Here is a 23,158-nt window from a genome sequence, read left to right as displayed (position 1 = left end):
GAAGCACTGGACTGGAATCCGCAGCGTAGAAGAGGCAGACTCAGAAGTTCATAGCCACGTAGCTTAGCCAACGACATCCGGGCTCTTGACGACAAAGTGTGCTGGCGACAGGTGAAATTCATTGTGGGCAGTGGAGATATCTAATTTAATCCCTTTGTTATGCAAAACCGGTGGACCAGTGGACCAATAAAAAATAATCCTATATGGCACTGGTTTTCTTTCACTTTATGGAAGGAAAAACGTAAGTGCCATGTTTGATGAAACGAAATGTCGTGCGACGGAAGCTGTGTGACGGTAAACCAATAGCGAACAATTTAGCTTAATTTAAATTTGATAGCGTATGTTCCTTCCTGGCCTAAAAGCCTAAAACACAGTTGAACACCCAATATTATAGCCTTAGAGGAAACCAGAAATAACAATAAAACAATATCGTCCATACTTTAAAAAGCACCGAAGTCGGCAAAATTTTGCCGAGATTTGGACAGCCGAGCGTTCGGTAAAATTTTTTATAATACCAAACGTTAGTAAAGATCCGTAAATGTCGATTTGCGGCCCCGAAATTTTCACCGAGCGCTCGGCTGTCCAAATCGTGGCAAATTTTGCGGAGTTTTTTTAAGTGTGTCATATAGACTCAAAGAATATGATTTGATAGGCATCTTCCTTGATTTACATCAATGCATCAATTTTAGTCCCATAACATCAGGATGGTGATATTTCATTTCAAAATAACAACCTTGCTGCAAAAATAATAGATATGTAGCGCATATATTGTAATAAACAAATAGTAAATTGTGATTAGAAATGCATTAGACTGAAAACAAATAATTGTAATACCAGCTTGTATTGAATGGTTATTCCAGTGAGACAATACTTCATAAGACAAGTACTAGTGTTGCAGTTGCACCAATATACGTTTTTATGTGACTAAATACAACATTCAATGGCTTCATTATTTGATACACATAATATCACATTTAAGAGTACACAGTTCCCCATCCTCAGATTACCTTAAACTGAATCAGTCATTTCTGTCAGTCACAATATCACAGACTAGTCACCTTTACAATGCACTGGTCTAGTCTAGTCTATGTTGTAGCCACCTTCCGTTTTAACTCTTCATTTTGTTCCATCAGTGCAATGGCCATGCTTTTGTACTTTTCGTACTTAAAACGTAGCATTTCAGCATCATCCTGTAAAATAAAGAATGTTCATATTTTTTTCTGAGAGTTTGATTAAAAGATGATACTTACGTTCGAAGGCAAATCAGTCTGTACCAGCTTTTCTGTTTTATTCACGAAATGATTGCTCTGGCACTTCCTTAGCATTAGCGAATACTTATCCTCACTTTCCTTCAACTGTCGTTTCAACAGTGAAACTTCTTGTTGAACGTTTCTATTGGCAATACTGCTTTCATTTTCTTTTTCCACTATATCTTGATTAAGACTAACAATCTTTTCGTTTCTAATCCGGCATAATCTTTTCATATCTTGATATTTACTGTTTAGTTTACGCAGTTCTTCCTGGGAATCTTCCAGCTTTTTGGCTGTACTTTGCAACAATGGAGAAACTTCCGAGTTATTTTCTGCAGGGTCTGTGTTCATTGCTTTATCACTACGTAGCGATTGCATTCGCTGCTGTCGGATGCAGTTATTGCAGTTTTTAGTCAGCTGTTGACGCTCCCGATCTAACGCCACCGAAAGCGTTCGGGTTTCGTCATGCAGCTTGAAGATTTCACCTTCCCGTTCTTTTATCAACCGGCGAAGTTCAACAACTTCGTTTTTCAACGGGTTTGCGGCGGCCATCATTTTCTCTGTATTTAGTTGACATTCTTTAATTGTTAGCTGCTTGCGCAAGTCCTTGATTTGAATATCCATATCAACACAACTGCAGTCGCTTGCTAATAAAGGGATAAAAAATATTATTGAACTGAAAGTTTGAATTTTACTCGATTGCAACTTACAGCTTGGGTCCGTCATCGTGGAACTATCCTTAGTGTTGAACCACACACCTCGCCGATCATCGTGCGTGCTTTGTCGCCGCGATCGACGGTCTTTGTCCGCCAGCCGACGAAGATCATCCATTTCCATTACTAGGTTTTGATGCTTGACTCGCAACTCGTCATTCTGTCGCTGTAGTGATCGATGTCTGATCTTTGTATCCTCGTAAACTTGCTCGTAGTGACTTATCTTTCCTTCCAGTGCAACGATCTGTATTTCTTTTTCCTGAAAACTTGTCTCATGTCTAAAAATGAACGTACATATTAGGATCTCTAAAGCAATCACGATACATTACTTAAATTACCTCATAGTGGAGATTTCTTCTTTTAGTTCATCGATTTTCTCCTGCAGCTGACTAGTTTTAGATGCGTACGTCTTCTGTAGTTCATTAAACTGCTTTAGTAGGTCATCGTTTTCCTTTCTCAAAGCTTGCGCCACTTTACTATCGCCGAGCGAAGGTCGACCATCTGGCGCAATTCTCAATTTGGCCTCCACCAGCTGCTGATGCAATTGTTCGGTAGTCGATTTTTCTTGCTTCAAAAGATCCGCCATCTGTTCTAACTCCAAGCTTTTGAGATTCAGCATTTCAGCACTGTGTGCCAGTTTAGACTGAATATCTTCTTGTTGTTCATTTAACTGCTTAATAGTTGACTGCAAGGGGCCCATCTATTGAGAAATAAGGAATGAATGGAAAGAAATTCCAGTTGAAACAACAAGTTTGCCAGTAAATAAAAAATTTGGTCACCTACCTCAACGTCAATTAATTGGTTAAGTTTGGATCGCAGCTTGTCGTTTTCCTGCTCAAGAGTTTTTATTCGTTGATCATTGCTATTGTTAAGTTGAACATTTTCCTGGATTTGGGCACATAGTTGTTCCAGCTTTAAATTGTGTTCTTGCCGATTTTTTTCTAATTCTATTAGTTTAGCGGCTAAATCACGACTTACAGCTTTGAGCTTCTCTTCGTGAATGACCAGATCGGTGTTGAGATTCACAATTTGTGCTTCCTGTCTAGTATTCGTTGCTTCCAACTGTTGGTTTTTCTCGATAACAGCGGAATGTGTTTCCAAGAGATCTTTGTGATCGTTTTCAAGTGCGTTCATTTTTGTCTGCAAGTCTAACTTTGCTTGCTCAAGTTCTTTAATGTATTGTTGCATTTTTAAGGACAGTTCCTTTTCAGAATCAAGGTCAATTTGATACTGAGTTTTCTCTTTTTTTAATTGCGCTGTCAATGCGGTAATTTGTTCATGCAGCAAATTTATCTCAACAGATTCGTTTTTCCGCAATTCAAGACATTTCGTTTTTTCCGATAGTTCACGTTGAAAATGCTGCGAGTTGCTTTCCAATTCAGACACGGTTGCTTGCAGTATTTCTGTCTCCATTAAGTGTGCACCATAGCGTTTCTCTAGTTCTTCAACTGCCAAGTTTAAGCAGGTGACCTGTAGCTTTAAATCTTTATTAAGTGCTGCTGCTTCAATGAGAGCCTGTCCTGCATAATCAATCTCCAACTTGAGTTCCGTTACCTGATTTTCAAGCGAAATGATTTGAAGTCTAGCTCGCTCTAGTTCCTGATCTTTAGATTGTGCTTCTTCTTTCAATGTAGTCATTTCAGCGACGATCTGCTGTAGCTGATCGGAGACTACTAGTTTTTGCTTTTCTAGTACGTTTAGCTCTTCTTTGAGTTGTTTCGCGTCGGCGAAACAGCTTTCAGTTTGGTCCAATTTACTCACAAGGCCATTTACATTGGTTTCCAACGAGACTATCTGCAACTTGGCTTTTTCTAATAGTTCATCTTTTTCAGCAACTTGCTGTTTCAGTAAATCACGATCAGAAGTGACATCCCTAATTTGTACTAGAAGGTCTGTCTTTTGCTTCGCCATGGTAAGGACAACCTGTTTTTGTTCTTGACAACGACTTTCTGCTTCCTCTAGTTGTCGCTTAAACTCTTTTTCGTTTATTTGAGATAGACGTTTTTCCAATTGAACGATCGATTTTCGCAATGTAAGTTGCTCTGTTATACCTTGCTGAATGACTTCGGATTTTTTAATCAGCTCTTGCTCATAGTTGTCGTTTTGTTTTTGATATTGCTCAACCTTGTCGTTATTGTCCTGCAGTTGTTGCTCCAGATTTCCGAGATCTGTTTTTAAAGCGTGAATTTCCCGATCTAGGTGTTCGCGAATGCTGGAGGATTCCTCGATTTCGGCTTCCAAAGACTGAACTCGCGACATGAGTTTCATTTTCTGTTGATCTGCGTCGGCAAGGCTCTCTGTTAAAGTGCTAATCTGTTCCTTCGTACTGGCAGCTGTTTGCTCCAGGTCGTATTTTACCTGCCGCAGATCATTGATTTCATTTTTAAGCACAAGTCTCTCGCTTTCGGTGGTTCGTTCTTTTTCGGAAACCAGCAGAGACAGCTCGTTGCACAATTTATCGCACTTCTCGTCTGTTTTTTCCTTTTCATTCAGGATCATTTGATAGTTCTGTTTTGTATCCTCCAACTGTAGGAGTAGAGATTCTTTTTCCAACTTCAGTGTATTCAACTCATCCAAGGTTTGCTGCAACTTGGGTAATGTTTCCGACTGTGTCTCGGAATTTTCGGCGGTGCTTTTCAAATGATTTTCGATATTAGCAAGCTGCATCTGTAAGTCAGAGTTTTCTTCAGAAAGTAGTGATATTCTTGTAGTCAACTCATTTTCTGTATCTAAAGCAGTTTTTTGCAATTCATTATTTCTAGCCACCGTCTCTTGCAGCATTGTATTTATCTCATCTAATTCATTTTTATGTTTGATCGAATCTGTGACCTTTTCTCGCTCAAATTCAGCGACTTTAGCTTCCAATTCATTCTTATCAGATTGCATGTTTAAAATTTGTTTTTCAAGTTGCTGATATCTTTTTTTGCACTCGTCAAATTCTTTCTCAACAGCTGAAATCTGTTCTCGTAATTGACTCTCACCGTCATCGGCCAGTTTTTGCATTTTTAGCTCAAAATTTCTTAAAATATCATCTTGTTCAATTTTATAGCTCTTGTATTGTTCTTCTTGTTCCCTGATTTTCTCGTCGAGCCTCTGTTTTTCTTCTTGAATTTGGAATACATCTTGCGAAAGCTGTTCCTTTTCTGTTTGAAGACTTGCAATGAATTCTTTGTTTTGTTCCAGCTTTAGCTCAAAATTTCTTACAATATCATCTTGTTCAGCTTTATAGATCTTGTATTTCTCTTCTTGTTCCTTGATTTCCTCGTCGAGACTCTTGTTTTCTTCTTTAATTTGGAATACATCCTGCGAAAGCTGTTCCTTCTCTGATTGAAGACTGGCGATAAATTCTTTATTTTGTTCCAGCTTTTGCTCGAAATTTCTTTCAATATCATCTTGTTCAGCTTTGCACATCTTGTATTTCTCTTCTTGTTCCTTGATTTTCTCCTCGAGCTTTTGTTTTTCCTCTTGAATTTGGAATACATCCTGCGAAAGCTGTTCCTTCTCTGACTGAAGGCTTGCAGCAATTTCTTTGCTTCGTTCCAACGTGTTGTTCATTCTCTCAATCTGTTCCTTGTAATTATCGATATCCTGAACATAGTCTAAGACCTGTGTCGATAGTTCATTGTATTCGCTAGTTAGCTTATCAAATTCCAACTTCTTTTTCTGCACACTTTGCTCCAAAACAACCACTGCAGCACGCTCATGCTCTAGCTTCTCAGTCAATTGCTTCAAAAGCGAATCTTTAGTCGCTGCTTTCTCAATTTCGCCTTCATATTTTACTAGCAGTGCATTAATTTGCTTACTTTCTTCTTCCAGTAGTTTTATCTTCTTCATCAGCTCACCGTTTTCGATGGTCATGTCCAGCGTATGGCAGTTATTGCTATCATAGATAACATTTGTTTTTCCCTCGTCGTTTACCAGCACAATTTTCGTTGGAGACGAACGACCCGTACTGTCGGTAAAGCTCGTTTCACTTATGCTGTCAACCAGCTCATCTGTGCCTATACTGGTATTTACCAGCAGATCCTCATCTGCTATAATGCTCCTCAGTCTAGTCAACATTCGAAACAGCTTCGTTGCATCTTTCCTGCTTACATCTCTGTCAAGTACTTCTTTCAACTTAGCAATCTTCTCCGCTCCATCATTTACTGCTACTCTGAGTTTCTCCATGTTGACATTACATTCTTCTGCTTGCAACTGCAACTCGTAGTTCTGCACTTCCAAGTTTTTCAACTCCTTTCTGGTGCTTTCTAGCAATGTCGAATTGTTGTCAACCGAGCTTATCTTTTTGCCACTTCCGTTCAAACTACTTTCACGGGCCTCCTCTAGGCATTCGATCAACTCCTTTTCTCGATTTTTAGCCTTTTGCTGGAATAGTTCATATTCAACTTGAACACTATTTTGCAAATTACGGCACAGTTCTGCTTCTTTTACGGACGCTTCACACTCTTTGCGAGCAACTATCAGTTCCTTTTCCATGTCAAAGATTTGTTCTTGTTTTTGGCGTAGCTCTTCCTCACAATCTCGACAACTAAAAATGGAAATAAAACTCGTTGGAAGGATTGTTTACCATTGCCCCCAGAAACCCTGCTTATTTTCTGGAAAATCATTCCCGAGAAATCACGAATTCCAGCAAATCATTCCATCGAACGTACCATTGCCCAGAACGAATCATTCTCTAGAAAATCATTTCCCCGAAAGAACCATTTCAAAGAAAGTTGTCTTTTTTTTGTCCAGCTGCTCGCATAATAGCCCTTTTGTGTTGTCATCACCAAAGTATCAGAGAGACCTCAAACACCAGTTTTACCTGACGAGACAGGCAATGTCGCCCACTAAAACACAGGTAGAGCCCCAAGCATAGCCGAACACGCCTACGGCCCTGCGCGGACTCCACGAACTGACTCTGAGATCTCTCTACCATAGGCCGGAATGACATATTTTAAATATAATGATGATGATGATGATGATGATGACGATAGGAGGAAAAATGATAAATGGAATTTGAAAATGTGCTTTGCCTTGGTACATTTTTGTACTACTTGAGTCGTAAAATGTAGTATAGTGAGAAAGTGAAGATCTCGTGTGCGCCGCCTAACATCGGTTGTCCTCACACCATCAATTTTCCAATACAAACAACCACAAATGAAGCAATAGGAAGGCAACTCTCGAACTATCAGTAATTATCAACTTATCAGGCCTCGACCCATGGAACAAATTTAATCTTTCTTCCCCTGGCATTTATGCACTGTCCCAAAATAGGGTAAACTGCACGCAGTACGAGCTGGGCATTCGCGGTAGTCGACAGAAGCTTTGAGCCATAGAGTCGCACCCGCCTCCTAACCCTCGAGACCAAAGAGCTAGTCGCAGTATTTATAACGGGAATTCGTCGTCAAACCCCAAAAGCCGACCCCCAGAAATATTATTATTGTGAATTGAATGTAATATAGTATAAGAACTGACTTAATATTCACATCTGCTTCCTTAACACCTCTATCATTGCCCGTAATCATTGTAGAATGCTCCTTTGGCACCCAAACCTGGTCTGGTACTCGCTATATTTCCTTACTAACCCTACGCCCCTGGCTTACCCAATCAATCCGACATTTTTCGGAGGTATTTGTGATAGCTGTCATAAATAGGGACGAGTCCGAGAAACATTCATCTATTATTTGTAGTCATTATCCAAGTGGTCCGTGTTATGTTATAGAGAATAAATATTCATTCGTTGCTAACCAGTGGTCCGATAAACAAGTGTTTTAGTGAGTTGAAGAATGCTACATTGGCGACGAGGAGCAAAGTTTTATAAAATATTGGAGATTTTTGGAAGCTCAAATCTTGAAGAATTTCTTGAAGTCTGGTAAAACTTGAAGTCTTGAAGTCGTTATTTTGTCAAGTTCTCGAAACAGCACATCGAATTCAAATTCAAGCCGGACGAAACGATTTTCATTGGAATCATTGATCAGGAAAATTCTAAACTGTAGCAATGTCGATGGTAATAAAATAATTTTTGTACAATTTATTAATTTCTGCTGGCTAAGAATTTGCAACTCAAATTTAATTGTCTGAAAAAATTTGTGGTCTTCTGAATAAAGGGAAACGTATGTTCCAGTCTATTCAGGTAGATAAATGTAGGGAAATTTAGTTTCCAGGCCATTTATCTGTAAAAGTTGCAATCTAAATGAAGAGAATATTGATTCTAGTCCATTTAGAAAATCAAATGAAGGAAAAAGTTCAGTCCATTTGATTGCCCAAAAAAAATTGAGGTATGATGCGTAGGGAAATAGAATTCCAGTCCGCTGTGAGTGAAAAAAAAAGAGTTACTTAGCAACGAGTGGAAATTAATAACAACACCGAAAGAACAGCATATGGAGAGATATCACAAGATTTCTCGTTTTAGTTATCGTATAACATACCATCATTTTATGAGAATGGTGAAGGCTCCACGTCTGTTCGTTAGGAGGAGTGGAAAGGTCAATTCTTAGCTTACATGGAATTAAAAGGTGTTGATGATCACGAAGAAAAGTATAAAGCTCTAATGTGTTTTGGCGGATCAGATGTGAGAAAGATCGCTAAAAATGCCAAAGAACCTGATGGCATTCTTGACAACCGGTATCGAGCTGCGATTGAGGTTTTAGACAATTACTTTTCTCCCAGAATGTCATTGCGCTATGAGAGAAATAAATTTCGACAACTGGTGTTCAAACCATTTGAAAAACTTGATCAGTTTGTTTTGCGCCTCAAGGTTCAAGCTAATTTGTGCAATTTTAACGATCAAGTTGATGAGATCATTATGGATCAAATAGTCTTCGCTACGCAGAATAATGACAAATTAAGGGCCAAATATTTAGAAGCTGATGTTTCCTTAGATCAAATGATAACGATTGGACGAACCTTCGAGTCTGTATCTGCACAAGTTCAAGAGCTCCGCGAAAAGCCTAATGAGATAATCGAGGATAGAAATTTGAATACCATCAGCAAATTTGCTAAAACTGATAAAGATAGTGGAACAACGTGTAGCAAATGTTCAGGAAAACATTTCAGCAATAATAAGAATTGTCCCGCTCGAAACTCTGTATGCAATAATTGCAGGAGAAAAGGACATTTTGCACGTTGTTGCTGGAAAACTCGTAATGTGTTTCATCCATACAGTCGGCAAAGTGGAAGGAAAGGTTATGCAACTCAACAAAGTTTTCGGGCTCAAAATAACGATGCAGATAAACAACAAAAGTTTATAAGAGAGATAGACAACACAACCGACAAAGTGGAAATACGGGAATTATTCCACTTAAACGGTAAACGGTTTATTAAAGCTGCAGTGGGTGGTGTGAAACTTCAATTCGTTATCGACACAGGAGCAGATGAGGACATTCTTAGTTCTTCAGATTGGAAAACTCTGAAGCATGTAGGACTCAAGGCATTTGGTGTACGTAAAGGCAGTAATAAAATTTTTCGAGGATACGGTTCACATCAACCTCTAACGGTGCTAGGCGAAGTTGATGCTGAAATCAGTATCGGAAGTGAAACACATCGTACAACGTTCTTTGTCATAGAAAATGGAAGATGTTCGCTACTCTCTGGATATTCCGCTGAAAAATTAAGTGTAGTCAAATTTTTGAATATGGCAAATAGCAGTGCGTTGCCGTGCATTAAAGTAATCCATTAAATACATCTAATGCATCTTTTGACGATGTGTTATGCCATGCAAATAACATTCCCGATCATGACATGGATAGCTCACCAAATGCTGGATCATTGGAAATAAGAAACCGAAGACGAACCCGCAAGCCGAAATATTTACAGGATTATACATTATATAAAATTTATAATTAATTTGGAAAGGAAGAGAGATGTAGTCATTATCCAAGTGGTCCGTGTTATGTTATAGAGAATAAATATTCATTCGTTGCTAACCAGTGGTCCGATAAACAAGTGTTTTAGTGAGTTGAAGAATGCTACATTATTTACCAGAGGTCCCCGTACTGGTCTTATTCTTGCACGGAATAAAAGCATCAAATCAAAATACCTTTCACTCATCACCAGCGACTATAAGAGTGAATTTTGCACCTTCAAGAGGTCTCATCGGGGTAATGTAGAACTGACCATGAAGGAAGGGTAATGAGGGGCCTGAAAATAAACTCATGCCAAAGTCACTTGACATCGAATGGTCTGATTCTACTAAGATTCGAACCCACGACCATTCGCTTATTAATGCAGACTCGGTAACCTTGCGACTACGGAGTCCCCCCGGGTCCCATTTTACTGCCTTGCGGTACAACAGATTTATTCGTGAACAACGATATCTTCGAACCAAGCTTCACTTGCAAGATCCTGTCGCACTAATATGGGCCATGGGTCATTCTGGGTATGAAATTCTGAAGAATGATTGTTAAGAGAATGATATACAATCCGTTGGAAGACGATGATGGACACAAACTGATATGTAAATATTTACCGTTCCTCCAGCGACTCTATTTTTTCTTCTCTATTTTTCAGAAAACCCTGCATCTGCTCTCGGGAGTACAGCTGCTGTTTAATATTCGCCAGATCTAAATTCTTTTCCAGGTTAGTAAACTCCTGCAATTCGAGTAACTCTTGTTCGAGCTCTTTACATCTGAAAAAAAAACAAAGAAATTCATACAATGTATCTTTTTGAACGTCCAATTTTACTCTACCTTTTTTCGTAATCCATAACCCCGGCATCCCCAGTAGAAGACCGACGTGATCTTCGCTTAGCTTTGAAGCCGTTGGGCGTATGAATGTCCCTGGCAATGTTTCCCGGTGATCGTTCTCCAAAATCGACCAGCTCGGCCGGTATAAACTCGTCACCATTGTCGTCGGGTCTAGCGATAGCACTCAGATACTGGCGAGTGGGTGTAGTCGAACGCACCTTTCTTGCTAGCAGCTCTGCCGATGCGTTGTAATTGACCAGCTCGGGCCGAACGGTGGCCGGTGGAGATTTCTCCTCGCCGGAGGACGAATTCAAACTGCTGCCCGAAAGTGTGGATAAGCTGGATAAAAATGGCGGTGGCGGCGGCATAAGGCGGTTATCCCTTTCGGCATAACCGACCGGTTTAGGGATGCCGGAGCTCGAAGGACACCATGTACGCCGTCGTGCTTTGTCAAACTGTATGTGAGTTTGAGAGTTGATAATTTGATTAGCACGCATGGTAATTGCGTTCTGTAGTTCCAAAGTTTTTATTTTACTATTTTTACTTTGTTCGGATTTAAGCTCATCTTGGAGACGCTTAATTTCCCGCTGCAAACGCTTCATCATTGCCGCTTCCGATATTACCTCATTCACTATCGGTTTGTTTTTGATTGTTTTCGCACGCATCGCAAAACTTAAAGTATAGTAACTTTCGTCCAGCGCAGCTGGTGTGATGTTGCATATCATGGAAGTCACTGCATTGCCTCCCAGTGAAGCCTGCAGTATGCGCGTCAATTTAGAGTCTCTGTAGTTAATGTACGTCAGGTTATCTGCATTTTCACTCAACTTCTGAATAACACAGCTCAAAGAAAGCAAGCTCTTATTAATATGAGCCCCCTCTTTCAATCTAGAACCTGTTGCTCCTGTCTGATCTGCTCTTTCACTGCCAGCCAAGTCTACTAAATTCAGCGTACTAATTTGCACCGCATCATTCTCATCGCCTTCAGTCCGGCCAACGTCGCTTGATTCTATCGTTATCCGGAAAATCGTGTGCGACCGACTCGAACGCTCATTCATATTGGTATCACCGATTCGCTTCACCTTATTACCTTCCTCTAAATATTTCATTATCTGTTCCGGGCAGTTCGTTATAATTTCCTTATAGTTCAACTGCACATCACCACACTGACTTTCCAATATCTTCAAATTGGTATTACTTTTATCCAATAGATCGAAGATTTTCTCGTTGTAAATTTCAATGTATCCGACACGGATCAAAAACTGGCGGTCCTTATTGTTTTCAATTTGCCGAAAAATTTCTTGTGCCGTCAACGGCACTACTCCAAGCTCTCCGGCACCATCGCCCATCATAGTGTACGTTTTGCCCGACGATGTTTGGCCGTAGGCAAATATCGTACCGTTGATGCCATTCAACGTCGAATGCACAATCGGCCTGCACACACGTTCGAAGAGATCCTTCGTGTGAACCGACTCATCAAAAATGTGATCTGTGAAATGTAAATTAAATGTTTTATTAAAAGCTAAACTACCTAACTCGTTTTAACAGGTTATTTGTCAATTTTTACCGTACCAGAAAAAGGGTATCATTCAAGAAGCATTAACGGAAACACTTCTTCGCAATTAGCAGACTAACTGTAACATGTAACAGTAATTGTTAGTAATCACATTCATATATGTATCACAAAAAACGACTAACTTATTCATTCGAGAAAATAATAGCAGCTATAAGGATCAAAATGCAAATATCATGTAACATTATAATACATGTCGTCTATCCGTCTGCCAGCATTGCCGGTGTAACAAATTACTTAAAACCGTGTATACGCTGCTCCAATGTGTTCTAATTATAGACAATTTTTTCCGCAAATTTTGCAGTTTTTTGGCACACATGCAAACTTACCGAACACAAACGGTTCTCCGTTGCCATCAATGTTAGCGATCGTGTTGTCCCGGATCCGCCATTGCGAGGTAAGCTTCAAGTCTTTCTCACGTTTTATCAGTGGCCGAACTTTAATAGAAACGGTTATATTGTCGGCCATTGTCAACTTGTTCCGGTGTGACGGCCACCGGGTTTACCACACACAATTGAAACAATTACAGAAACGTACGTAACTAAACTTGAAACAAAATACCGATCATTTACACACTTCAGCTTCTCAATTTGAAGTCTTTTTTAATAATAACTGCGGTTGCGGCAGGCGTAACCGAAAAACGATCTATTTTAAGCTTTTATGAATATTTTATCGTGTTGTTTTGAACCACTGAAGTAAAAACGTGATATTTTCAGAAAACAAAATCTAATTGGATGAAATATTTCACAGTAGAAGAAACTTCAAACAAAAATCTAGATAAAAATACCAAAAGGGCGAATTTCACACATCTAAACGAAACGGATGATCAAATCACAGACTAACAGACGTAACACTGGAGCCTCATTCCATCGTCAATAAAAACGATCATTTCAAATTTTCACTCAAGCCAAGACTCAAACAACAGTCGCTGCGCGAGAACACCGCTAGCCTGCGCTGGCGCTGTTGTCAGATAATATACAAGTAAATTTATAGCATTGCTAAATTTATAAAAACCTAGGGTAACCAACGTATTTTGGACCCCCTCAACAGCTGTACATAATTTGGACACTTACAGCAAAATCAAATGGAAGTGTCCAAATTATGTACAGCTGCTGATGGGACCCAAAATAGGTTGGTTACCCTACTCTGGGTAGCGCGAAGACTGCACCAGGTGATGCTACTGTTTTTTTCCAAGTTTTAGGGGTGTCATTGAAATGATGTTTTGTTAGAAAATTTGTTCGAGGTGTTACGTCTGTTAGTCTGTGATCAAATGGTTTCCCCTGAAATTAAAGTTGTCTTTCACGATCTAGATCACGATTATCTTTGTTTTCTTACTTATTTATTTTCGGAAGAATTCCAAAATAAATTATCGATTCGCCACGAAACGTTGGTTGTATTATATTCCTTCTCTTTCATACCCCTATAGGAAGATCCAGCGAAGCATCAAGATCAAAGAGGGGAGCTGTCGAAAAGGGCCAATCAACCAACAAACAAATCGAGCGAGAGTTCATTTTCCTATGCTGCTCCAGCAAAAAATAACTCTCACTCGGTTTGTTTGACTTTTGGCTTATTGACCTTTTCCTGTTGATCGACATTTGGTTTAATGATGACAAGTACTCACGAACTTCTGAGTTATTCTCTTAAAAGAGGTCAACCATATTTTTTTTACAATCGACGGATGGAAAACGGTAGGAAAAAGCAATGAAACAATGGTGTTTACAGTACTCAAACAGAGTGACAAGACGTGAAGGGGAAGGAGCGGAAATCAGGTAAGATAGGGTCATTGAAGTGAAGCAGTTCCTTTTTACCCAACCTGGGGGATACGTTGATGGAATCCCCATATAGACGAGAGCCGGGGTGGCTCTTGCCGTATCAAGAATTCCTCTCCATTGTACTCGGTCCTGGGCTACTCATTGCCAATCGACCTTTACGCGCGCTTAATGGCGGCTAGAATGGCGGGAGGCGGAAGTGTACTCACTTTCCGAAAATGTTTATTTGCTTTTGGCAACTCCGCTCACGTACGCTTGATACTTCTACAACAACAATCAAAGGTGGAAATGTTAACTTGACGTGAATAAAGTTGCTAAAGGCATGCTATTTTCCGAAAGTTGTACCCATCAACCGCCATTACGCACGCGAAAAGCTGGATTCGTTGCGCGTGTTCACACACGCAAGTCGGTTTCAACCTGGTGGAGCCATCTAGCACGTTGGGCCCCTCTGTTTCTAGTGCCGGTGGGGTCCTTGAAGAGAACGGACTTCACTGCACAGTCGCCCGGCTTCCTTGCGACCTAACCGGACCTCCGTAATCTCCTAACTTCCACCAGGTGTACGATGGGAATTTCTTCAAGCAGTGCCTGCAACTCGTGGTTCATGCGCCTACGCCACTCTCCGCTATCCGTTTGTACTCTGCCAAAAATAGTCCGCAGTGTCGTGCTCCGAGACAGATTTGCTGCTGTCCTTCAGCCAGCCTTTATTTTTGCCAGTGCTGCTGTCCACTCCTTCTGCTGTTCGGGGGTGAACAGCAGAGTACCGCGCCGCCGGTGTGGTTCTGCCTCCTTCGTTAGAGCAGTGGTTTTACCCTCAAAGGGGCCACTGGTTTCGCTGCCTGCTGCTGCTTCTGCTGCTGGTCCATGAGGGTGATCCTTCCTCTCCGAAATCCGTCACAAGAATCAGCATCTGTTCGGCGGTCTTCTGCTTATATAGTATCGCTCGGCAGCATATTTTCCAATTGACGAGCTGTTGCCGTATTGGACTATATTTTGTATTGGCAGCATTGTCAGAACATACCAATGGAACTGGATTATTATTATCCTATGCCTGTTAATGGAATTCATATATATTTATTTATAATTATTTATTATGTTATCCTTATCTCCCACACGCAGCACCTTTCGTTCAAATACGAAAAGTGCTCGTATTGCTTTGCTTCCGTAAGAAAAGTTATTGTTTCAAGTCCGTAGAGAACTACCGGTCTGATTAGCGTTTTGTACATCGTCAGCTTTGTGCCGCGGCGTATGCTCCCAGATTGAAACGTCTTGCGGAGGGAAAAGCAGGCTCGATTTCCAGCTTAGATGCGTCGTTGAATCTTTAAACCGTTGAATCTACTTAGTGGAATCCAATTAGGCCATTGCAAATAATTTCAAATGTTTTTGTCATACCTCTCCGCCCCCCCCCCCTTGGAAATTGGCTTGAAAAATCGGGGGGCAAAAAAATAATTTGTAGGATGAATTGAATTATTTTTATAAAATCAATTGTCTGTGGGCTCTACAGCCTGAAAAACTCGAAAAATGAGTGGACGAGTTGAGTTAACGCTTCTAGCACGAAATAGAAATGGAAAAATTCTGTTTTTTTTGCACTTACCCCCCCCCCTTCAGTGGCCCAACATCGGAGGGACAAACACTTTTTCAAATATTTGTAATGGCCTTATAACCGGATTCGATCTCAACTTCTCTTCTCAGGCCCTGTGAATCGCAGATCTTGATGAACTTTTGTACCACAGCTGACTAGATAAAAAGAAGACTCCACAACCCCCTTATTAACCATCATGCGAGTTATTGCAAGCTCCACCAACACTGACGGGTTAAGACGTGTTGAGAATCGCGGCTAACACACTGATGGACGAACAACGTCACGTGTGCTGCCTTGTAAGTAGCAAATGCCTGTAGTTTTGTCGTCCCGTCAATAAAACGAGTTAGGCCTAGAGTTAGGTTAAACTTATCATTCGGTAGTTTGACTACCTTAGACGGAGGGTGAGGTATAATTTGGATCTAGAAATAACTTTCTAATTACCCAGGCGTATTACATAATCTGTGAAGCGCCAATACAGTTTCCTAGTGATATAGAAGGAAGGAGAATAGCCGACTTAAAGTTATTCTAAATTGTACTATGAGAGCCTGTAATAGATATCTACATACTACAGGCTCGTTAATTGAACTTTGGGTCTACCATTCAATTCGAAAATTATCAGCCATATTCTATATATTCCGACTGATCGGTTTGTCGAACAAAAGTGGGTGGTATACTGCATTCCGCCAATAAAACTGAATGAGCAAATAAGTCGAACGAAATTGGGATCCATTGAACACAAAATGAGGATGTACATATTCATCGGAACTGCCTACCTGCCTCCCTCCCTTGCTATCTATAACAGTAGCAGTAGTACAAAATTTATTCACGATATAATAATGTACGTACCTGCCACGTAAATATCATGAGTTTCGTAATAAAAAGGCAACTGTAAAAATAATTAGTATATATATCAATATGCAGATAAAAACAGTCGCTTAACAATTTGTAAAGTTACATGAATGGCATTCAATTTAGCCGTAAACTGCTCTAGTCACAGGATCCATCAGCAGGACCATCACGCCAGCGTTCGTTTACCTTCGAGCAGTCGAATTGCGGTTTGCCAAGTTTTGCGTTCACAGTGTTATGCATCCGGCAAAGCCATTGGGATAGTGCATGTTGGGATTTTGTTTCCGGTGGAAATTTTTTTAATCTAAAATAACGTTGCATTAGGTGTCATATAACCGATCGTTTAGCCAACTTGAAACTTACTCTGATTGAAAGTCTTTGGAACAATATTCACAAGGGTACACTTTAGCGAACGCACTGAAAAACTGTCGCACGTTACTTTGTTCTTCGCTGGAGGGAGTTTCAGGAAAATATGCCGCCATGGTATGCAGTAAGCCCCATGTATACTGCCCTAAGCGATCCTTGTCCAGAGGACAGTGAGATGGCGAACCGGTGGAGCCATGGTTATTCTGTGAATTACCTTTCGACGTTGTTATTTCCGAGCTATTGGCGCTACTGGTGGAAAGCGCTTTCCGTTGCTGCTTGGACCACGTCTTGAAATCTACACACGTGCGACAGGGAGCCTGTTCGTTTTTTGCACTTGGTTGGGACGATTCGGCAGCAGGCATCGTGGAATACTGATGGTAAAGTAAATCTTCCGGCCCCAACCGAAACGATGTTTTATGGACATCCACCGTGATGTAATTTGTATCTCACTTGTGAAATATTTCAGTATACGGGAAAATGATTGCAATGAAAACTGTCAAATTAATGCTCATTATTTAACGAATTCGTTAAATAACCTATCGAGCTTGTCGGTAACAGTAGAGTTGCCAGATGTGGGTATATTGAAAGGTGATCTCATTTAAAGATTTGGAATCTCTCAGTTTTCAGATATATTAACCATAATTAATGACACTAATGTTAATAAATTGTAAACAAATATGCCCACTTTACAATAAATAAAAGCTTAGGACAAAAGTATATAATGTACTATCTACACTTTTTCGCGAGCAACTATATTTACATGAATTCGCACAATTTTTAAAATATCTGGCTGCTCTGCTTGACAGATTCATCGAACATCGCCTTCTCGTTACCGAAGTTCGATTTCGAAGGCAGCCATCTTTGAACAGAGCACCATCGTTAAAGCAGTGTGTACTGAAGTGATTGTGGAAAATTCTCTACCGTTCCGTATTCAGGTAATTTTTATCATTTTTCGTATAAAAAAATATAGAATCATTTTGTATCACGTTGTTTTGATATAAGAAAATGCATTTCGCGCAAATGGTTAGCTTTAAGATCATTAGAAAAGATAGTTCATCTAAGGGCAAGGAAAAAAGTTCCTGTATCTCGCCTTGACAATCGATTATGGCAATAGTCTAACCAGATCGACAAGGGTTGAAAGACAAAAAATTATATAACCTTCCGAAGAATTCGCTTAGAACTGCGAATGAAAATGTTTTGCTCGCCTACATGAGTGAAGTTTATATTTTAGTGGAAATTACAAAGTTTCCAATTTGTAACAAACATAGACATCAAATTTCTATCTGTTACATAAGCGTATTCCTCACGGTTATAATTCTGTCGAAAAGACCTGGTTTGGATTACACTTAGTAGATAAGTTAATAGGATACAAAATTTGGAATATTCATTCAATGCAAAAAAGGATGTGTTGTACCGGTTGCTGCAGGATCAAGGGGTCTAGCAATGTCCAAGTCGGCAAAGGATAGAATGAGTTTGTTACGTTATAGTGTGCAAACAAGCAATGATTTCAGGCCTTTGTTGACACAGAAACAATTTCTGAACATTGCGTTAATTAAACAAGCCAAAAAGTAATTATATTCTGCGTAAGTTTCACAAAATTCGAAGAAAAATTCACGTTGAAGTGCACATTTTTCCAGGACGATACACAATCTCAAATTCAGTCAAACAGATAGGCTGCCACGACTGCTGTTGCTGCTGCGAGGACAAAATAGATTCCATTACGCCAGCTAAACCTAGAAGCAAAAGTCCGGTTGATTGACCACAGGCGAAGAACCGCGCTCGGAAGAGATAAACAGGAAGGATACGGACCCGGAACGACTTGTTACTGAGTAATGTACCATTTTATTTATTTGGCTGTTAAACACTACACATTTTTTATTGACAGTTTTCCACCGTCTCCACTTTCTATTGTTTTCATTTTAATCAATTTAGATTGATCCATTAAGAATAGGCTAGTTTGAATGAATTTTCAATGTAGTCAAAATTGGAGTAAATTTTTAGGTTGAAATTAACAGAAATACTGGCTTCTGTTTGACTGCAAATAGCGTCAACAGCAATCAATTTTTCAAATATGTTTAGCTAGGTATCCTAATTCAAAAGTTTTAAATCAAATTGAAGCGGCACTCGGTAACATTAAATTCAATCAAATTTCGATTTTTTGTTGATTTATTGTGGTCATTTGTTTCTCGATTATTCGGAACGAACTCTGAGTTAACGTGCTGTGGTAATTATGTGACGACTATGAGCAGTTATGGTGATGTTTATGTTGCTACTAGAGATGGTCGGGTATGAAAATTTGAATACCCGAACCCGACCCGTACCAGATCAAGAAAAAAATTGAAAACCCGTACCCGACCCGAACCCGCAAGTTTATTATTTTTGATACCCGAACCCGACCGCAACCCGACGGGCCCGGGTACCCGACCATGTTTAGTGTTAAATGTGGTCAATAGGGATACCCGACCCGACCCGTACCCGATTTCAAAAACAAAAATTAAGAACCCGTACCCGACCCGAACCCGCAAATTATTTTTTTTCAATACCCGAATCCGGCGGGTACGGGTACGGGTGCGGGTTTCGGGCAAATTTTCCGCTACCCGACCATCTCTTGTTGCTACCTCCACGCCTGTTTACCCACATTGCGTTAACTTAGGTTACCTATAGTCAACCTGAGTACTTTTTAGTATTTGGCTATATTTTTACCTATCGTCATTTTTTTAATTATAAAAACTGCAATTTTTTTTATATGCTTCAGTGCGAAGTCGTTTTATTACAAATTTATTACATTTGAAATCTTTCTTTCTACTTTGCTTTTACTGTTAGCTTATTTCTTACATTATTAGGTAGGATATTCTCTAATTTACAATCTGGATTATAAACGTTTTTAACGTCGCTTTTTTGTTTGAATCTACGACGCCTATCTTAATGGATCAATACTATCTACTAGACCGTCGCAGGTCTTTCTTTATATCTCGTTTTTTTATTTGGGAATCGCCGTCCAAAAACGATTGGTCACTCTGCTTATGTGTAGTACTGTGTAATTTCAGGTTGGGAGCTTGCTGGCAGAGATAAAACCAAGTAGTGCAATGCACGAGGACGATTTTCGCTCGTCGACATCTCGTGAAGATCGACGCCGCAGTCGTGAACGAGACCGAGACCGCGGACGGGACCGTAGCAGGGATCGACCCCGAATGCGCGACAGAAGCAGCCGTGATAAAAGTCGCGATCGTCGGCGTGATGATTACCGTGACGATCGATACAGAATGGATCGCCGAGACGATCGTTACAGAATGGACAAAGACCGCGGACGACACCGGAGTTCGCATGAAAGAGAAAGAAGTCATAAAAGTTCTAGAAGAGATCGCAGTCGAAGTAGAAGTCGCGACAACCGCAGTCGTCGCAGGAGTCGATCCCGGTCACGCGGTAGAAAACATGGAAACGATCGTGATCGTTCCCAGCGCGATTTGTCAGTAGAAATTGAACAAGAATTGCAGCATTTAAGAAAATTATCTGACATGAAGCAGGCAGCCGAAATGGAATTGAAAAATCAAAGTGAGACTGAAAGTGGGTCCAACACACATTCTACGGAAGATATAAGCAGTCAAAATTCCGCAACTGCTAGTAAAGAAAAGCAAAAAGATCATTTGAATCCAATATTTAATAATACTAGTAAAGACAAAGCCGATTATGTTCCAGAAATTGAAACTGAAGAGGAACGCATCGAATTTCAGAAAAAGATGCAGGAAAAATTGCAAGCCCATTTGGCAGCAGAAGGAAAGCTTTACCCCCGGCCAAAACCGGTCCCTGCTGTGCACGCAATAACTGGTTTCGCCAATGATGGTTCATTTCTAGAAATGTTTAAAAAAATGCAAGAACAAGCACAAACTTCTAGTGGTGCGGCCATGCCGGCGACAGCCGATGACGGCGCAGCAACACAGTACCATGCAGCCGGCTCGTCTCAAGCGATTTATCCGGGTGCGACAAATATTGTTCAGCAACATCAACAACAGCAGCAGCACCAACCAGTCCCGGTGTCGATCATCGGTCGGCGGCGTGGTGGAAAGATTCTTAAAACAGGCATCGTAAAGAAACCCAAACCCATCGAGGACTCTTTCACCGAAACACCGAACGATGCCTGGAATCTTTATCTATTGGAAGTGAAAAAATATAAAAATGCTTCTTGTGATGCAGATTCCAAAACGCGGCCGTTAGTTAAATAGGATCTGTAGAAATGAGCATTCTGTGAAAATATGTGACGTGATCGCGAAAAAGCGTGTTTTCTTTATTACTAACTAAGACAATTTTATAGTGTAAAGAAACACGAACGCAGTAGTTTCCGAATCATATCGGAAGCACAATCACATTTTATAATGTAGATATAATAACTAATGCTTTAGGATAAAGTAGATAAGGTCATTTTTAGCTGTGTAAGTTGCTGCTGTTCGAAATGCATTTTCTTATAACACGTGTCACAATTCCCTTAGCAGTTTGTTTAGCGTTTCACCGAAAGCCGAGTATTATTACTTGTAGAAGAAAAAACAACGCAACGCTGTTCGCCAAGAGGTACACAATTTTTTACCGGACAAGGTGGTCGTGACTGTAATTGTAATATATATTAATTATATATTGAAATTCTCGTTTATTTTTTTATTTATGCTAAAAATGGAACATTTAATTCCACTGTTCACTGTGTTTGTATTCCTTGATGCTAAACTGCTATAACTTTGTTAACGATGTAGGTTACAAAATCAAGTTTCCGTTTTTATTTATTTTGATCTAAATTTTATCATTTAATGCTTGCGTTGCTACCGCTGAGACCCAAAATGTCTTAGTCGAAAGAATCAAATCTGCGTATAGCTGCTGCTACTGGTTATATTTTTGTATATACATTATAATATTGGCAATTATCGTTGTTTACCTCTATTCTACATTCCGATCAAAGCCTTTTTGATCGGAAATCTTATTTTGATCAGAATCAAAACGTATGCCATGAAACATGTCGTTCGGGATGCAGAATAGGAAGTCTGATCAGAATGTAGAATTGAGGCGATTAGTTTTCATCTTAAGACCGATCAACTTGACCTTGTTCATGTATGAATAATGTCGAATCAAAATTTTATAACACATCAGGCCGATATTTTATTATAAAAATCTTGGTAAAATGAAATCAGAAAAACAAGTAACGTAATAAAGTATTTCTGTACGTGGATAATTACTTTTTTGAGTTGTAGAAAATGTCTTACCACCCCTCCTACAAAACTACGGTTTCGAGTTTTAAACATCCACTGGGTATTTCATTGATTTCATTGACATTGATTGTGATACCAATACTCAACATGAAAATTTACAGTTTTACTTTGCATTTCGACGGATCGGTTTTTCAATCGATAAAGGATGACATTTCTTATTCCATCAGTAAAATCAGACGAGCAAACAACTCGATTGAGATAGTTTCGATCAAAATAAAATCGGCTAGGAATAGAAAATAAAGCTATTAATACATGCAGAAGGGGTTCATTGTTTATCATAGATACACAATAAATTACCCACTAAGTTTTAAAATCATCTGCTTAATAATGGGTAAAACAAATTCGTCCGAATTTAGCTATTATTAAACATCTCCGGCAATTACCGTGAACGCGGGTAATTCCGATCAGCTCCTAATTCCGATCACTCAACTAAGGCAGTCTATTTTTAGAAGATGGAATCAAAAACCATAGTTTATGGGAATCCTCATGATCAAAGCTTACCAATGAGCTATAAATTTTAATTCAATCTTTTGAAAATCGGTTACTTTAGTTGAGTGATCGGAATTCGGAACTGATCGGAATTACCTGCGTTCAAGGGAGCTTTATTCTTGAATCTGCTGAACCGATTCTTGGATAAGAATTGGCCGACTGATGTTTTTAATTTTTAGTTAAAATCTGCCAGCTTTAGGGAAATAAGTGAGAGAACATCTGATGAGGTGAGTGTGTTATAAAGTTCTACCTATTACCCTTATCTTCCTAGTTTGATTGAATGAATGCAATTTTTCTCAATATGCCATCTACCTATCTATTTTGCTGATCAACTATGTTACTATATGATAATATACATGCCAGAAGACTTTGCCTTATATGTTCTTGTAAACTTTCATTTCTGTGTGAGAACATGTGCCAAAAACGAACCCTTAATTAAAAGTCATGTTTATAGATTATCAAGCACAACTGTCATTCCACAGTGATTTTCGAATATTGGTCATTCTAAAGCAGGGTGTCAATTATCTGGCAAATCAGGGAAAGCTGGAAATGTCAAAGAAATTCGTTTCAACCTGCAAAAGTCAGGGGATGTCATTTGAAATCAGATTTTGAAAAATTTACTACGATATTTAAGGTGAATGGGCGAAAACCTTTTTTT

At 39.6% G+C, this 23,158-nt stretch overlaps 3 protein-coding genes across 3 annotated transcripts; 1 reads left to right on the top strand and 2 right to left on the bottom strand.

The window, feature by feature from the left end:
- Positions 1 to 1,085: 1,085 nt before the first annotated feature.
- LOC128736187 (uncharacterized) lies at positions 1,086 to 12,670 on the bottom strand. The gene is made up of 8 exons (XM_053830668.1): positions 12,532 to 12,670; positions 10,636 to 12,118; positions 10,416 to 10,574; positions 2,747 to 6,494; positions 2,302 to 2,663; positions 1,961 to 2,241; positions 1,275 to 1,897; positions 1,086 to 1,190 (listed from the first exon to the last, which is right to left on the bottom strand). The coding sequence occupies exons 1-8, from the start codon at positions 12,668 to 12,670 to the stop codon at positions 1,086 to 1,088; spliced, it is 6,900 nt and encodes a 2,299-aa protein (XP_053686643.1).
- Positions 12,671 to 16,471: 3,801 nt separating this feature from the next.
- LOC128737723 (FAD-linked sulfhydryl oxidase ALR) lies at positions 16,472 to 17,164 on the bottom strand. The gene is made up of 2 exons (XM_053832419.1): positions 16,760 to 17,164; positions 16,472 to 16,700 (listed from the first exon to the last, which is right to left on the bottom strand). The coding sequence occupies exons 1-2, from the start codon at positions 17,122 to 17,124 to the stop codon at positions 16,538 to 16,540; spliced, it is 528 nt and encodes a 175-aa protein (XP_053688394.1). The 5' UTR covers positions 17,125 to 17,164; the 3' UTR covers positions 16,472 to 16,537.
- A 473-nt stretch (positions 17,165 to 17,637) lies between these two features.
- LOC128733769 (pre-mRNA-splicing factor 38B-like) lies at positions 17,638 to 22,440 on the top strand. The gene is made up of 3 exons (XM_053827552.1): positions 17,638 to 17,697; positions 18,400 to 18,591; positions 19,810 to 22,440. Exon 3 carries the CDS (start codon positions 19,849 to 19,851, stop codon positions 20,980 to 20,982), a length of 1,134 nt encoding a protein of 377 aa, XP_053683527.1. The 5' UTR covers positions 17,638 to 17,697; positions 18,400 to 18,591; positions 19,810 to 19,848; the 3' UTR covers positions 20,983 to 22,440.
- Positions 22,441 to 23,158: the final 718 nt, after the last annotated feature.

This window comes from Sabethes cyaneus, chromosome 2, assembly GCF_943734655.1.
Source record: "Sabethes cyaneus chromosome 2, idSabCyanKW18_F2, whole genome shotgun sequence".
Classification (NCBI taxonomy): Eukaryota; Metazoa; Arthropoda; class Insecta; order Diptera; family Culicidae; genus Sabethes; species Sabethes cyaneus.
The sequence above is the reverse complement of the archived record's forward strand: the minus strand, read 5'-3'. Positions and strand labels throughout refer to the sequence as shown.